The following is a 17,781-nucleotide window of genomic DNA, read 5'->3' on the forward strand; positions in this document are numbered from 1 at the left end:
TCCAAAGGACATCTCTTTTGATACTGAATTATTGATAGGTCAAATAATATCTGGGATCACTCCTATCTTTTGATTATGATCCCTATCTAATCACATTCAAACTTCAGTCATATCACATTGGTATCACACCAGCTTGTTACGGAGCTGCGGCCCACAGGATTATTGGTGTATATTTTACAAATGAGCCACAAGTTGGAGATCACTTTCTACATTTTACCAACTTATGACGATTGTCATCTGATATCTAAGCTCCCCCGGGGATCATAAATATAAATAAGGCACTCGTACGAGAACGACTGCTGCAGAACCATGTTGGATAATATAAGAAACCAAAGGGGATGAAGGGGTTAAATCTGCACTGTCGAAGATCCAATGATCAAAATAGGAGTCCAGATTTGTTGAAGTGCATTTTAATTTCTCAACGTGTTTCGCAGAATAATCTTCATCTGGACAAACCGCAGGAGATGCGTACGGTTTGCAAAAGCGGGTATAAATAGACAACATTCGAAAAAAAGGGGGTGTGCTGCAAAAAGGGACCCCTGCCGTCATAGGATCCGTGCAACATATTCTCTTGTGTAAATCACAGAAATATAAAATCCCAATGTAAGGTGAAATTCAAAACCAAATCAAAAGCGAAAATAGTAAAACAAAAGTGAAAATAAATGTAAAATATAAATAAAAAATGAGGGTGCGGGTGAAAAGGGGGAAACAAGAAGGAAAGAAAATGGAACAAAGCAAAAAATTGCTCTTTTCTTGTTCTTATGTTTTCTTCAACTTTTTTTTTCCGTTTTTCGCCTTCCTTCCCCCCCTTTATTTTTCTGCCTTCTTCTTTTTGTTTTCTTCCTCCCTTTTTCATTCTTTATTTTTTTTTATCTTTTATATTTTATTTCCTTTTTCATTTTTCTCATTTTCTTCTTCCCCCATTGCCCACACTCTCTTCTTACCTGTTTTTCTTTGTTTTTTTTCTCATTCTCCCTCCTCTCCCTCCTTCCCCCCCCCCCCTTTTTTTTGCTCACCCCCCTTTTTTTTCTACCTTCTTTTTTTTTTTCTTCCTCCTTTTTCATTCCTTATTTTTTTTTTTCTTTTTAGATTTTCTTTTCTTTTTCCTGTTTTTCTCATTTTCTTCCCCCATTCCCCACTTCCTCTTCTTATCTTCTTTTTTTTTTTTTCTTACTAAGGCTAGCTTCACACTTGTGTTGAACAGCATCCAACGGATGCGTTACATATAATGGCGCAACAGATCGTACAAAACAACGAAAAGCTTTTTTTTTTTTATTTTTTTTTTTTCTTCTTTACAGTTTTACCGGCAGCAGACTATTGTAAACGATCAGCTGATCACCCGGCGGCCGGGCGCTCAGCTGAGCGCTCTCACATTCTGGCGGCCGGGCACTCAGCTGAGCGCTCTCACATGCCGGCGGCCGGGCGCTCAGCTGAGCGCTCTCACATTCCGGCGGCTGGGCGCTCAGCTGAACTCTTTTACATGCCGGCGGACGGGCGGTCAGCTGAGCGCTCTTACATGCCGGCGGACGGGCGGTCAGCTGAGCGCTCTTACATGCCGGCGGACGGGCGGTCAGCTGAGCGCTCTTACATGCTGGCGGCCGGGCGCTCAGCTGAGCGCTCTTACATGCCGGCGGCTGGGCGCTCAGCTGAATGCTCTCACATGCCGGCTGCTGGGCGCTCAGCTGAGAGCTCTCACATGCCGGCTGCCGGGCGCTCAGCTGAGAGCTCTCACATGCCGGCTGCCGGGCGCTCAGCTGAGAGCTCTCACATGCCGGCTGCCGGGCGCTCAGCTGAGCGCTCTTACATGCCGGGCGGTCATCTGAGCGCTCTTACATGCCGGCGGCCGGGCGCTCAGCTGAGCGCTCTTACATGCCGGCGGCTGGGCGCTCAGCTGAATGCTCTCACATGCCGGCTGCCGGGCGCTCAGCTGAGAGCTCTCACATGCCGGCTGCCGGGCGCTCAGCTGAGAGCTCTCACATGCCGGCTGCCGGGCACTCAGCTGAGCGCTCTCGCATGCCCGGGCGCTCAGCTGAACGCTCTCACGTGCCCGGGCGCTCAGCTGAACGCTCTCACGTGCCCGGGCGCTCAGCTGAACGCTCTCACGTGCCCGGGCGCTCAGCTGAACGCTCTCACGTGCCCGGGCGCTCAGCTGAACGCTCTCACGTGCCCGGGCGCTCAGCTGAACGCTCTCACGTGCCCGGGCGCTCAGCTGAACGCTCTCACGTGCCCGGGCGCTCAGCTGAACGCTCTCACGTGCCCGGGCGCTCAGCTGAACGCTCTCACGTGCCCGGGCGCTCAGCTGAACGCTCTCACGTGCCCGGGCGCTCAGCTGAACGCTCTCACGTGCCCGGGCGCTCAGCTGAACGCTCTCACGTGCCCGGGCGCTCAGCTGAACGCTCTCACGTGCCCGGGCGCTCAGCTGAACGCTCTCACGTGCCGGCGGCCGGGCGCTCAGCTGAACGTTCGGCCACCGAGAGACAAAATAAAGTTTGTGATTTTAAAAAAAAAAAGCATGCGCAGTGAAATCCTACGGATTGTGCTGCTCAAAAAAGTTACATGCTGCGTTCCTTCCGCCCGGCGCAGCGTCAAAATAATGACGCTGCGTCGTGCAGCGGATGCAACGCTGACATTTGCGTTACAGTGCGTCGTCCATGCAAGTCTATGGAGAATAGCGCAGTGCGTTAACGGACTGCGCTATTCTCCATAGTGACGGACTGCGCTGAACGCAAGTGTGAAAGTACCCTAATTCCCCCTCCCCCCCCCCCTTTTTTTTTTTCTTCTTTTTGTTTACCTTATCCTCTACACCTTTCCCCCCCCCCCCACTTCACTCACCTATTTAACCCTTGGTAGTGGATCATTCCTTTCCTATCTTGTCACGTACGTTCATGGACCGCAGGCTCGCGAGTCCCAGTCTGTCTGTGACTGGTCCAATGCCGTCCTTTTATTTCCTATTGTTACATAAACCTTTCGAGGCTTTCACCTATTTTTCCAGGATTACCAGATCTTATATTTTGACTATTGGTACATGGTTTCAATTTTGCCCTCAAGAGACCCCCCTTTTTTTACCACTTTCCCTCTTTAGCCCTTATATTTCTGTGATTTACACAAGCGGCTGTGTCACATGGCTTCTATGACCGCAGGGCCCCGTTTTTGAAGTTCGCCCCTTTTTGGAATGTTGTCTATTTATACCTGATATTGTATCTCTTGTGGTTTGTCCTGATGCAGATTATTCTTCAAAACGTGTCGACAAAACCGCTCTTCAGCACGTCTGGACTCCTATGCTCATCATTGGATCCTCGGCAGCGCAAATTTAACCTGTTCATCGCCTTTATCTTATTGTTAATGGTATAGCAGCCGGATCTCCATGCCTTGGTACAGAGCTCCAAATCCTCTGCATAATCACAGAAAGAAATACTATAATTCTCTCTTCCTCCAGTCACAACTAGGGGGAGCTTTGGAGCAAACTGTATATGGTCTTAACCCCTTAAGGACGAAGCCAGTTTTGTACTTAATGCCCAGGCCATTTTTTGTAATTTTGACCAGTGTCCCTTTATAAGGCTATAACTCTGGAACGCTTCAATGGATCCCGGTGATTCTGAGATTGTTTTTTCGTGACATATTGGGCTTCATGTTAGAGGTAAATTTAGGATGATATTTTTATTTTTTTTTTGTGAAAAAATATGAAATTTGACAAAAAAAATTAAAATTTTGCAATTTTCAAACTTTTAATTTTTATGCCCATAAACCAGAGAGTTATGTCACACAAAATAGTTAATAAACAACATGTCCCACTTGTCTACTTTACATCATCACAATTTTTTAAACAAAATTTTTTGGGGTTAGGAAGTTATAAGGGGTCAAAGTTCATCAGCAATTTCCCATTTTTTTGAAGAAAATTTACAAAACCATTTTTTTAGGGACCACATCCCATTTGAAGTGACTTTGAGAGTCCTAGGTGACAGAAAATACCCAAAAGTGACCCCATTCTAAAATCTGCACCCCTCAAGGTACTCAAAACCACATCAAAGAAGTTTATTAACCCTTCAGGTGCCTCACATGAACTAAAGTAATGTGGAATGAAAAAAAAATAACATTTTACCTAAAAACGTTGCTTTAGCACTAATTTTCTTACTTTTTCAAGAGGTAACACCAAAAATTGGAGCTCACACTTTGTTACCCACTTTCTTATGAGCGCGCCGATACCCCACATGTGGCGAGAAACCTCTGTACGGGCAAATGGGAGGGCTTGGAACGAAAGGAGCAATATTTGAATTTTTGAAAGCAAATTTGGCAGAAACAGATTGCGGGCACCGTGTTGCATTTACAGGTCCCCTAAGGTACCTAAACAGCAGAAACCCCCCTCAAGTGACTCCATTTTGGAAACTAGACCCCTTAAGGCTTCTATCTAGGGGTATAGTAAGCATTTTGGACTGACAGATACTTCACAGAATTTGATAACATTAGGTTGTCATATTGAACATTTTCATTTTTTTAGCAAAAATATTGCTTTAGCATCAATTTTCTCACTTTTTCAAGAAGTAGCTCCAAAAATTGGAGCTCACACTTTGTTACCCACTTTCTTATGAGCGCGCTGATACCCCACATGTGGCGAGAAACCTCTGTACGGGCAAATGGTAGAGCTTGGAACGCAAGGAGCAATATTTGAATTTGGGAAAGGAAATTTGGCTGAATTTGGAATATATTCTCAAATTTGCAGAGCTTTTGGGTTTCAAAAACAGAAAAACCCCATAAATGTCTTTGTAAGTTTTACCCTGTAATGTATTTGTTTACAGAGGTAGGGAGTAGTTTGACACCATTTTTTATGCAGCTGATGCCTATTATAGATGGTGCACCATTTGGTCTTCAAGGTAAAACTGGTGGAATCCCAGAACCTATTCAAAGCTTACAGAGACATTGTGCTACCAAACAAGAAAATCCTTCCAGGAATTATTACTCACAAAGGGCGGCATGCCCCTAAAAACACATTTACTGGACTTGGTCTTGCTAACAAAACAGTTGTAGAAGGAAGAATAAACTTTATTGGACGGAAGGGCAAAATGCTCAAATGTGGAGGAGTTGGCAGCCACTATGAGGCAAACCTGAGTGTGCCAAAGATGACAGAACACCAGCAGGGCCGGAAGGACAGCTTTATCTTCCAAATAACTGGTCGTACAATGTCTTCTTAGCTCCATCAATCCCTATATGAGGGACAAATGTGCCAAGCGACATGGTACACCATAACAGGCTCCTGCCCGCCAAGGTAGGAACCGCTATGTGCGCAAAACGACCAATTCGTTACAGAATTCTGAAAGTATTGTTCGATGCAGGTGGTTCGGCAAGAACCCTGCAGTAAAGCCCATAGAGTTTGAATATGGCACAGCATCATTGTTAGGGGATCCTCCAATAAAATGATCATGCCCATAATACCAAGATAAATGCAAAGAAAAGTTTTGTGTAGTAAGACCTAGTGGTAATATGAGTCAAACTAAAATAATTGGTAAAAAAAAATGTTTGAGTAATGAAGTCCTGGAAAGTTGTCAAATGATGAGACTTTTCAAGAACATTAGTGGGGTCCACATTCTGGAGTCTAAAGACGTGGGCATGTGGACTGGGTTTTGTCGGAATAATTGTTTGGTATGTGGTGATAAAGTCCTGGAATTATTTGTGAAATGGGGTAAAATGTGTTTTACTGCTGAAAATTTTCTCTTTATTACTAGTCCAAGAAAAAAAAATTACTGAACAGAAATATAAAAGTAAAGTATTTGCAAAATTAAAAAAAGGTGCTACCACACAGTTTGGTGTAATTTATTTATGCCAATTAATAAAATGTGGGATGTGTGGTAGGTTTCAAAACAGGGGGAGATGCAAAGGCCTGGTTGGGAGGGGCACATGGGGCAGTAGTACCGGGAATCGCTCCTTGTGCCGTGCTTTCTACAAACACTGCATCTTTTTTGGGGATACCTTTGGGTGGGAGTGGAAGGGATGGGGCGAATGAAATGACGCTCGGAAAGTCTCCGGACATCCTCTGACTCGAAGGCTTCCTCCTGTGCCTCCGAGTCAAAGAGGAGGCTCTCAATAATTTTCTCCTGGTATTGGAGGAAAGAGAGCGGTCCTTGAGATTTTTTATAGAGGATGAAGCTATTATAGGTAGCAACCTGTAGGAGATAGATTGCTACCTTTTTATACCAGGTCCTGGTTTTCCGCTTCACTAGATAAGGCTGAAGCACCTGGTCAGACAGATCTACACCTCCCATGAACTTATTGTAGTCTGCGACACAGAGCGGCTTCTGTTTGTCCCTGGTGGCGCCCCTGTCCCTGACCGTCACAGTGGTGTCCGCATGCAATGTGGTGAGCATGAAAACGTCCTTGCGGTCTCTCCATTTTATGGCAAGAAGATGGTCACTTGCCATTGAGGATGACGCACCCTTCTCCACACGTTTAGACACCAACTGTGACGGTAGACCAACTCTGTTTTTTCTGATTGTTCCACAGGCCCCTGTGTTTGCAGTGTGGAGGGATTTAGAAAGGGGGACACTGGTGTAGTAATTATCGGTATACACGTGATAGCCTTTCTCAAGGAAGTTGGTCATTAGCTCCCAAACAATTTTGCCAGGGATGCCAATTGCCTGGGGGCAGTTTGGGGGGTTGATTTGGCGATCCCTCCCTTCGTAAATGAGAAAGGTACACGTGTAACCGGTTGTGATTTCGCACATTTTGTATAGTTTTATACCATATTTGGCACGCTTGGAGGGGATAAATTGGCGGAAAGACAGACACTGCCCTTGTAGCTCATAAGGGACTCGTCTATAGAAACATTTTTGTCAGGGGTATACGAATTTAGGAAGGTAATTTTTAGAAGGGATATTAGGGGTCTCAATTTATAAAGTCGGTCATAGTTTGGGTCATTTCTTTGGGGGGCTTGGGAATTTATCGTTAAAGTGCAGGAATCGCAAAAGGGTCTCATATCGGGATCAAGTCATGATGGCTGAAAACACAGGGGTGCTGTGCACTCTTTTTGTTGCCCAGTACGAGCGGAGTGTAGGTTTTTTCACTAACCCCATGTTAAAAGTAATGCCCAAAAATTTTTTAAGTTCAGGGACATTTGTGGGGATCCAGGAGCGGGAATGGATGGAGGTAGGATTTTGGGATATATGTTGACGGGCATATAAATTGGTTTGGTGGACAAATAATTGGAGGACTTCTGGGGTAACATAAATTTGGAAAAAATCCAATGGGGTAAAATTTGTGACATTTACATTTATACCGGGGGTTGCTACAAATGGAGGAATTTGAGGGGAGAAGGACGGGTCAGGATACCATGGTGGCCGGGGAAGAGGCACTACTTGGACCTGCCTCTGACGTTTCAGCAGTGACGTCCGACTCCGCTACCATCGGGCTGTCGGATCCCGAGCGGGAAGCCGAGTCGTCACCATCCGAAAATCGCTCGATTTCAGAGGCAGACTCTGTATCCGAGCCTGAACTGCCGGAGGCAAGAAGCATGTATGCCTGCTCGGCGGTAAATGTTCTCCGCGCCATTACGGTATTTTTCACTGCCTAGCAAAATAAAGAAAAAAAAATACTACAAATTACTACAAAAAAAAAAATCTAAAATAAAAATTCTAACTAAGGGGGGATTCTGACGGAGGTGATGAGGATATTTGGGGGGGGATATTTTGGGTGAGGATATTGAGGATGAGGATGAGTGATTTATAATAAAAATTGGTGGGTTTTTTTTCTGACAGAAACGGCAGCAAATGTAGTCTCTCTCTCTCTTCTCTCCCAGATCAACTACAAGGGAGAGAAGAGGGAGGCAGACCCAAATGCTGCCATTTCCAAAATATTTGGGGTATTTGATTACTGTGATAGGGTCTAACACAGTGATCAAATGTCAGGAACCAATTAAATAAATTCCTGACGTTGCTAGGTGGAAGGAGGCAGACTTTGGCGGTCGAACTGCGCATGCGCCCGCCATTTTACACGGACACGAGAAGGAGGGGGGCAGGGAGAATGCCGTGGGAACTCGGTAACGAGACCCAGGTACTGGGGGGGGACCGAGAGGGACCGGACAAGGACCGTTCTCTCACATTTGACTGTTAGATCACGTCAAATGTGAGAGAAACCATTAAAAACCGGCATTTCATTTTGCTGGTACATGCTTGCCGTTATTCGGTTAAAAACGGCGATCACCGTACCTTGAAATGAAAAAAACGGCCCGAACCGTAATCTCCAGGGTCTCAGCTACCCCCGGCAGCTGAGACGCTGGAAATTTTCCGACTCTGGGGGGCGCTAGACCCTTTTTTCCGACCGCCGTTAAAAAGCGGCGGATCGAAAGAAGTACCCTAATTTGTCGCCGTTAAAAGGCGTATCGGCGGTCGTTAAGGGGTTAATATTGAGCTCAGTGTCTAAATGTCAGCAGATTGCTCCGGAGCTCCCTCCAGTGGTGACCAAAAGCAATCAAATTGTGAAAATTTAGGGATTTTTTTTAAGTAATGAATTTGGCGCTCTGTATAATAAAAAATATTTAACACTCTGAATGTTGGATATATTTACATGGTGCTCTGGGGGAGTATTCTATTCCAGTTTCTTGTCTTTTGTATATGGCTGTGTGGTTTATTCCATGATGTTCTCTGATTTTGTAATCCCCTGTTCCTCTCCAGGTATATCTACATAATGGGCATCCAGGAGAGAAATGAGAAGCTTTTCTACAGGATATTACTGGATGACATTGAAAGGTTAATGCCCATTGTATACACCCCCACTGTCGGCTTGGCCTGCTCACAATATGGGCATATCTTTCGGAGACCAAAGTAAGATGGCATGAGAGAAGTCTTGTCTGTATCATTTTTTTTACAGACTATTTTTATTGTTTATTTGATTTCTAAGTACAAAGTTAGGTATATGCAACTTTCTAAATGGCCATAGAGATTTTGCTTCTGCAGTGTCTGAAAGCTGCAAAACTGATATAAATGTGTCAAAGCTGCTGCTCCATTCTTACAGTTCTCTCTGTTCTCCCTTCTCTCAGTGTTAGAGATAACAGCAGGAAGGATGGTGGTATCTAGTCTCAAGGAGGGAAAAGACACACTCATCCAGCCTATATTACTGGGAGAGACACACAGAGCTCACATCCAGCCTATATTACTGGGAGAGACACACAGAGCTCACATCCAGCCTATATTACTGGGAGAGACACACAGAGCTCACATCCAGCCTATATTACTGGAAGAGACACACAGACCTCACATCCAGCCTATATTACTGGGAGGGACACACAGATCTCACATCCAGCCTATATTACTGGGAGGGACACACAGATCTCACATCCAGCCTATATTACTGGGAGAGACACACAGACCTCACATCCAGCCTATATTACTGGGAGAGACACACAGACCTCACATCCAGCCTATATTATTGGGAGTGACACACAGAGCTCACATCAAACCTATATTACTAGGAGACACACAGATCTCACATCCAGCCTATATTACTGGGAGAGACACACAGACCTCTTATCCAGCCTATATTACTGGGAGAGAGACACACACACACACACCTCACATCCAGCCTATATTACTGGGAGAGACATACAGACCTCACATCCAGCCTATATTACTGGGAGAGACACACAGATCTCACATCCAGCCTATATTACTGGGAGAGACACACACACACCTCACATCCAGCCTATATTACTGGGAGAGACACACACAGATCTCACATCCAGCCTATATTACTGGGAGAGACACACACAGATCTCACATCCAGCCTATATTACTGGGAGAGTCAATCCCCCAATAGACAAATCTGAAACTTCGATTAGGTGGGAAACTGCATATTAGGGTATCTGAAAAATGAATGAAGGACTAAATATTACCTTTTGTTTCAGGCTGCAATCACTAGTATATACTGTATATAAATATCACTTTTCTATGTCAAAGATGTCCATAGCCTTTAATTATTCATTTTTCAAATCTTTCTTTTCTCAATTTTTGCTTATAGAGAGAAAATCTATGTAAACTTTTTGTGTGCTAATATTTTTTTATTTTTTTCTCATGCAGGGCTCCAGTCCTCTACAGTTATAGAACTATATAGCAAAGTGTTAAATTGTGCCAGCATCCTCCACTAGGGGGAGCTAAAGTTAATATTGACATATCAGTAAATTGAATAGGAGCTCTGTATGCAGTAAGCTCACAGGCGCCACCTACTGGTGGATGCAGCAGGCACATTTTTGGAACTTTGCATCGGTTAAACTCGGTTGTAAAAACAATAATACTAATAGACAATCTACATATATATGTTCTGTTTTTCTCTAGGGGTCTGTATATTTCCATCTTTGATAAGGGGCATATCAGATCTATCCTGGATAATTGGCCGGAGACTGATGTTAAGGTATAATTATTTTTCCTGGAAATGTGCATTTTTCTTAGGTCTTCATGAGCTTTCCTGAGAGCTTCTTTTCTTTTGCAGGCCGTTGTGGTAACAGATGGAGAGAGGATACTGGGTCTTGGGGACCTCGGGGTCTATGGGATGGGAATCCCTGTAGGAAAGCTGTGTCTGTATACGGCCTGTGCAGGAATCCGGCCTCAGAAATGCCTCCCAGTGGTCATCGATGTCGGCACGGATAATCCGGTAATATCGCTTTGCTAAAATCCATCATTTTAGAATTGGTTAGGGGCCATCTTTTGTGTCTGTCAATGATCTGTAAAGATGAGGGAACAATAGTCGTCCTCCATTCTACCAAAATTGATCCGGACTTACTGCAGAGCTGCATTCACAACTCTGCAACATCCAGAGCTGCGATCATTTAGCATTCCTTGTTGGCACAGAGAATCCTCAGTGTTTTAGAAAGTGGCTTCTATAGTAAAATCTGTGCAGTAATCTGCAAACAAGAAAATTAATAAACACCAGAATTTACGTTTTGTTTTTTTTTTGCCCCTGCAGCAATGCAATAAATTGCGATCAAAACATCGTATTTACCCCAAAATGGTATCCGTAAAAGTGTCACCTCTGGGCACAAAAAATAAGTCATCACAGAGCCCCAGATCCCAAAAAATGAACACGTTACTAGTCAAGGAAAATAGTGATAAAACCAACATTTTTTTTTTTTCTTAAAAATTTCCCCCCAAATGTTTTCACCACTTGAAGTGAACCAACCACCAGCTTTCTGCAGTGTAATCTGCATGCTGGAAGTGTTAAAACGGAGAATTCAGCCCTGTGTCTGTTATCTGTCTTTTTTTTTTTTTTTTTGTTCACCTGCAATGTTAGCTTAAGCCTCTTATCTTTACCATTAGTGGGTCTCGCTTACAGCAAAGAAAGGCAGTAATTGTACATCTCCCAGGCCAAAAACTAGTACTCCAGCAGGATACAGCTAAACCCCCACTAAGTGGAGGCATCACAGGTGCAGAAGGAGCAAATCACACACACCCTTCCAAAAAATGGAGGTGGCGATTGCTGGATGATAAAACTGCACACTGATGGCTTGCTTAGGCTAGGTTCGCACACTGCGTCTTTTTGACGCTGCGTTTTTGTGCGTTTTTGGCCGCTAAAAACGCACAAAAACGCACCTGCGTCGAAAAAACGCATCAAAAAACGCATGCGTTTTTGCCGCGATTTGGTGCGTTTTTGGCTGCGTTTTGCTGCGTTTTTGATCTCTGCGTTTTGCTGCGTTTTTCCAATGCATTGCATGGGGGGAAAACACAGAAAAACGCAGGAAAGAACTGACATGTCCATTTTTTTTTTTTAACTCAAAAACGCAGGTAAAAAAAACAGATGTGGTGCGGACAGCAAAAATGAAAACTCATAGACTTTGCTGGGGAAGCAAAGTCCTGCAGTTTTGTGGCCAAAAACGCACCCCAAAAACGCAGCGAAAAACGCACTGTGCGCACATAGCCATAGAGCGCTGTTCACACATGCAGATGCACAGTCACAAGCCCGCAGCCTATAAAGTGACGCCCATACTATTAGATCAGGTGGGCTGTCAAGCCGGACTCCATCTGTGCACCATACAGGGACAGGAAGTCTAATAGCGTGGCCTAACAGAAAGGGGCCTGGTTGCATCCTGTACAAAAAAAATGAGGTTTTAGTTGGTATTATGGCCATAAAACGGAAGCCTGCAACCCTTGTCACGGGAACCTCATGCTTGTAGCTCCCTACGCTAAATATAACCTAATGGGCTGCAGGCTTGTGGCGGTGTTATCTGCATGTGTGAACAGCGCTCTATGCAAGCCATCAGTGTGCAGTTTTATTATCTAGAAATCACGCCTGCCATGTTTTGGAGGTGTGTGATTTGCTCCTCCTGCACCTGTGATGCCTCCACTTAGTGGGGTTTAGCTGTATCCTGGTAGAGTACTAGTTTTTGGCCTGGGCAATGTACAACTGCAGCCCATCTTTGCTGTAAGGAATACTTTAATTTTTGGAGGATATTTATTCCTCTCTTTGTTGCTATTTTTACATTAGTGTGTCTCAGCAGAGTTATATCGGATTCCGCCCCCCTCTGTGATTAGCAGCTTCTCTCTATGGAAATGTGCACTATGGTCTGGTGTGGGACGGGGGGAGCTCCGAGAGCTCTGCTACATACAAAATCTAAAATATTTCACTGTTAGAACGGCTGCAGCCACTAATCTAAGTGATACATCATTGAACTCGGGGCCTCTTTGCCTACATCATGCTGCTCTGAGATGACATGCAAAATTTTAATAGAGAAAAGGGGGGCAAGACAGAAGGAGGAATCATTCCTCAGGACCTGACCCATATAGTACCGCCCGCCCCGGTGCTTAAACCTGTGCAAACATTACTTAATTTCTGGACCTTTGATTAAAGGATTTTTATGCAATAAAGCCTCCAATCTCTAAGGCCCCTTTCACATTGCGTTCTGATCAGAGGTCCCGTCGGGGCTCCCCCCCCGCAAAAGGGGGCCACTGACTATAATGGTGCAGACGGAGTCACCGTGTGCTCTGTTGCGCACCATTTTCGGGTGTATATGCTTTCTAGAGGCGGATACATGTAAAGACGATCAAAGGAGATAAAATTAGACTTTATTTTTACTAAAATATCATTAATTGATATATAAGAGTCGTGAAATGTCTCGGGTAGTGTTAACCCCTACATTACACCATTAGGCATTGCTGAAGGATCCATTCTATATGGGACTCTACCAGAAGAGAGACCGCACTCAGCTGTACGACGACCTGATTGACGAGTTCATGGATGCCGTCACAGACCGGTAATAGTTTCATTAACATAAATGTTCACTGACCTATAACACAAAGTGTAGATACAATAAATGAGCTAAGAGAAAAGACGGGTGCAGAGGGGATTAACACTAGAAGTCCCAGAGAGGGGTCATTTGACATTTTTACCATTGGAACCCTATGGAGCTCGAAATTCCTGGGACGTCTAGTGTTAATCTGTGAGCGTCTAACCCCTCTGTGTGTGTTCCCCAGATACGGCCAGAACACGCTCATCCAGTTTGAAGACTTCGGAAACCACAACGCCTTCAGATTCCTGAGGAAATACCGAGAAAAGTATTGTACCTTCAATGATGACATCCAAGGTATGAGGAGATGAGGCCTAGTTCACACTAATCTTCTGCTCTTCACCTCTTTGGTCCGCGTCTGTGTACATCAGCAGCTAATAGAAGCCGAAGGAGCAAATGCAGTTTGTTAAAGAATTGCCACGTATCTGTGAATCCGATGTTCTAGATCTGTACGAGACGATTCATCTTATTTCTAGCTTCTATAGACAAATCTCACCCATACTACAGAACAGATAGTACAGGCGGGGATTATTATTTTTATATATTTTTTTTATTTTTGTGGGCATTTTTCCATGGACCAGACCAAAAATATAGCTGTGAGCATTCTTTTTTTTTTTTTTTCTCTCCTTTCAATTCTTTCCTTCTCTTCCTTTCTTTGTCACTTTTTTCTCATTTTTCTCTTTCCCTCTTTTTCTCTCGACCCCCCCCCCCCCTCTGGCCTTCTGCCCCCCCTTCCTCCTCTCTGGCCTTCTCCCCCCCCTCCCCCCTTTTCCTCTTTCTGGCCTCCCCTCACCACCCTTTTCCCCGTCTTGCCTCCCCCCCCTCCTTTTCCCCCTCTTGCCTCCCCCCTTTCCCCCCTCTTGCCTCCCCCCTTTCCCCCTTCGCCTTCCCTTTCCCCCTTTCGCCTTCCCTTTCCCCCTTTCGCCTTCCCTTTCCCCCTTTCGCCCTCCCCCCTTTCGCCCTCCCCCCTTTCGCCCTCCCCCCTTTCGCCCTCCCCCCTTTCGCCCTCCCCCCTTTCGCCCTCCCCCCCTTTCGCCCCTCCCCCCCTTTCGCCCTCCCCCCTTTCGCCCTCCCCCCTTTCGCCCTCCCCCCCTTTCGCCCTCCCCCCTTTCGCCCTCCCCCCTTTCGCCCTCCCCCCTTTCGCCCTCCCCCCCTTTCGCCCTCCCCCCCTTTCGCCCTCCCCCCTTTCGCCCTCCCCCTCGCCCTCCCCCCTTTCGCCCTCCCCCCTTTCGCCTCCAGCCCTCCGCCCCTTCCGCCCCTTCCCCTCCCTTCTGCCTCCTCCCACCCACTCCTTCTCCCTCCTCTCCTCCTAACCCCCCAAACCCATCCCCTTCCCCCCACCCACCCCTACCACCCCCTCCCAACCCCCTCCAACCCCAACCAACCCAACACCACCCCCCCAACACCCCACTACCACCACCCCAACACCCACCCCATCACCCCCCAACACCACACCCCCCCAAACACCTCCCCCCACCCTCTCCACCCCCCCCCCTCTCCTCCACTCCCCCCCCCAACTCCACCACCTCCCCCCCTTCTCCTCCTCCTCCCCCCCTCTCCTCCACCCCCCCCCTCTCCTCCTCCTCCCCCCCTTCCTCCCCCTCCTCCCCCCCATCCTCCACCTCCCCCCAACTCCTCCTCCTCCCCCACCACCTCCTCCACCTCCACCCCCCCTTCTCCTCCTCCTCCCCCCCGTCTCCTCCACCCCCCCAACTCCTCCCCTCACCCCTCCCCAACAACCCCAACCCCCCACACCCCCACCCCCCCCAACACCACCCCAACACCAACCCAACCACAACAACCAACCAACAACCCAACCCAACACCCCTCCCCCCACCACCACCCCCCAACCTCCACCACCCAACCCCCCACACCCACCTCCACCACCCCCCCAACCTCCAACCCCCCCCCTCCACTCCTCCCCACCCCCCTCTCCTCCCCCCAACACCACCCCCCAACTCCACCCCCCCCAACCCTCCAACCCCACCACCTCCTCCCCCCCCCTTCTCCTCCCCCCCCTTCACCAACCCCCCCTCACACCCAACCAACCCACACCCCAACACCCAACCCCCTTCCCCCCCCCTTCCCTCCACAACCCCCAACCTCCACCACCCCCCCTACACCCAACCCCCCCCCAACACACCACCACCCCCAACACAACTCCCCCCAACCAACACCTCCACCCCCCCAACCTCCCACCCCAACCTCCCCCCCTCCTCCTCCCCCCTTCTCCTCCTCCCTCCCCTTCCCTCCTCTCCCCCCCCTTCTCCTCCTCCCCCCTTCTCCTCCACCTTCTCCCCCCTTCTCCTCCTCTCCCCCCTCCCTTCACCCCCTCTCCCCCCCCCTCTCCTCTCCCTCCTCCTCCCCCCTCTCCTCCTCTCCTCCCCCTTCTCCTCCCCCTTCCTCCCCCCTTCTCCTCCTCCCCCCCTTCTCCTCCTCTTTCCCCCCCTTCCTCCTCCTTCTCCCCTCTCCTCCTCTTCCTCCCCCTCTTCCTCCCTCTTCCTCCCCCTTCTCCTCCCTCCCCCCTTCTCCTCCTCTTCCTCCCCCCCTTCTCCTCCTCTTCCCCCCCTTCTCCTCTCCCCCCTCCTCCTCTCCTCCCCCTCCTTCCTCCCCCCCTTCTCCATCCTCCTCTCCTCCCCCCTTCTCCTCCTCCCCCCCCTTCTCCTCCTCCCCCCCCCTTCTCCTCCTTCCCCCCCCTTCTCCTCCTTCCCCCCCTTCTCCTCTCTCCCTTCTCCCCCCTTCTCCTCCTCTCCCCCCTTCTCCTCCTCTCCCCCCCTTCTCCTTCTCCCCTTCTCCTCTCCCCCCTTCTCCTCTCCCTCCCCTTCTCCTCCCCCTTCCTCCCCCCTCTCCTCTCCTCCTCTCCCCCCCCCCTTCCTCCTCCTCTTCCCCCCCCCCTTCTCCTCTCTTCCCCCCCCTTCTCCTCTCTCCCCCCCCCTTCTCCTCCTCTTCCCCCCCCCTTCTCCTCCTCTTCCCCCCCTTCTCCCCCTCTCCTCCCCCCCTCTCCTCTTCCCCCCCTTCTCCTCCTCCCCCCTCTTCTCCCCCCCCTTCTCTTCTCCCCCCCTTCTCCCTCCTCCCTCCCCTTCTCCTTCTCCCCCCCCTTCTCCATCTCCCCCCCCCCTTCTCCATCTCCCCCCCCTTCTCCTTCTCCCCCCCTTCTCTCCTTCTCCTCCCCCTTCTCCTTCTCCCCCCCTTCTCCTTCTCCCCCCCTTCTCTCCTCTCCCCCCCTTCTCCTTCTCCCCCCTTCTCCTTCTCCCCCCTTCTTCCCCCCCCTCCTTCTCCCCCCTTCTCTCCTCCCCCCCTCTCCTTCTCCCCCCTTCTCCCCCCCCTTCTCCTTCCCCCCCCCTTCTCCTTCTCCCCCCCTTCTCCTTCTCCCCCCCTTCTCCTTCTCCCCCCCCTCTTCTCTCTCCCCCCTTCTTCTCCTCCCCCCTTCTCCTTCTCCCCCCCCTTCTCCTCCTCCCCCCTTCTCCTCTCCCCCCCCCTTCTCCTCTCCCCCCCTTCTCCTCTCCCCCCCTTCTCCTCTCTCCCCCCCCTTCTCCTTCTCCCCCCCTTCTCCTTCTCCCCCCCCTTCTCCTTCTCCCCCCCTTCTCCTTCTCCCCCCCTTCTCCTCTCCCCCCCTTCTCCTCTCCCCCCCTTCTCCTCCTTCTCTCCCCGCCCTTCTCCTCCCCCCCCTTCTCCTCCTCCCCCCCCTTCTCCTCTCCCCCCCTTCTCCTCTCCCCCCCCTTCTCCTCTCCCCCCCCCTTCTCCTCTTCCCCCCCCCTTCTCCTTCTCCCCCCCTTCTCCTTCTCCCCCCCTTCTCTCCTTCCCCCCCCTTCTCCTTCTCCCCCCTTCTCCTCTCCCCCCCTTCTCCTCTCCCCCCCTTCTCCTTCTTCCCCCCCTTCTCCTTCCTCCCCCCCTTCTCCTCTCCTCCCCCCCTTCTCCTTCTCCCCCCCCTTCTCCTTCTCCCCCCCCTTCTCCTTCTCCCCCCCCTTCTCCTTCTCCCCCCCCTTCTCCTTCTCCCCCCCCTTCTCCTCCTTCTCCCCCCCCCTTCTCCTTCTCCCCCCCCCTTCTCCTTCTCCCCCCCCTTCTCTCCTTCTCCCCCCCCTTCTCCTTCTCTCCCCCCCCTTCTCCTTCTCCCCCCCTTCTCCTCCTTCCCCCCCCTTCTCCTCCTTCCCCCCCCTTCTCCTCCTCTCCCCCCCTTCTCCTCCTTCCCCCCCTTCTCCTCTTCCCCCCTTCTCCTCCCTTCCCCCCCCTTCTCCTCTCCCCCCCTTCTTCTCCTCCCCCCTTCTCCTTCTCCCCCCCCCTTCTCCTTCTCCCCCTCCTTCTCCTTCTCCCCCCTTCTCCTTCTCCCCCTCCCTTCTCCTTCTCCCCCCCCCTTCTCCCCCTTCTCCCCCCCCTCTTCTCCTTCTCCCCCCCTTCTCTCTCCCCCCCCTTCTCCTTCTCCCCCCCTCTTCTCCCCCTTCTCCCCCCCCCTTCTCCTTCCTCCCCCCTTCTCCTTCCTCCTCCCCCCTTCTCCTCCTCCTCCCCCCCTTCTCCTCCTTCCCCCCCTT

General features: G+C 49.5%; 1 protein-coding gene across 3 annotated transcripts in view; it reads left to right on the forward strand.

Moving 5' to 3' along the window:
* Positions 1 to 17,781, forward strand: part of ME2 (malic enzyme 2) — an 87,119-nt gene that overhangs the window by 39,361 nt on the left and 29,977 nt on the right. For all 3 annotated transcript variants that reach the window (XM_075343242.1, XM_075343257.1, XM_075343250.1), the window contains 5 exons: positions 8,658 to 8,807; positions 10,314 to 10,389; positions 10,468 to 10,629; positions 13,119 to 13,222; positions 13,443 to 13,552. In XM_075343242.1, coding sequence (XP_075199357.1) covers positions 8,658 to 8,807; positions 10,314 to 10,389; positions 10,468 to 10,629; positions 13,119 to 13,222; positions 13,443 to 13,552 — 602 coding nt within the window. The remainder of the gene's footprint in view (positions 1 to 8,657; positions 8,808 to 10,313; positions 10,390 to 10,467; positions 10,630 to 13,118; positions 13,223 to 13,442; positions 13,553 to 17,781) is intronic.

This window comes from Anomaloglossus baeobatrachus, chromosome 1 (genome assembly GCF_048569485.1).
Source record: "Anomaloglossus baeobatrachus isolate aAnoBae1 chromosome 1, aAnoBae1.hap1, whole genome shotgun sequence".
Classification (NCBI taxonomy): Eukaryota; Metazoa; Chordata; class Amphibia; order Anura; family Aromobatidae; genus Anomaloglossus; species Anomaloglossus baeobatrachus.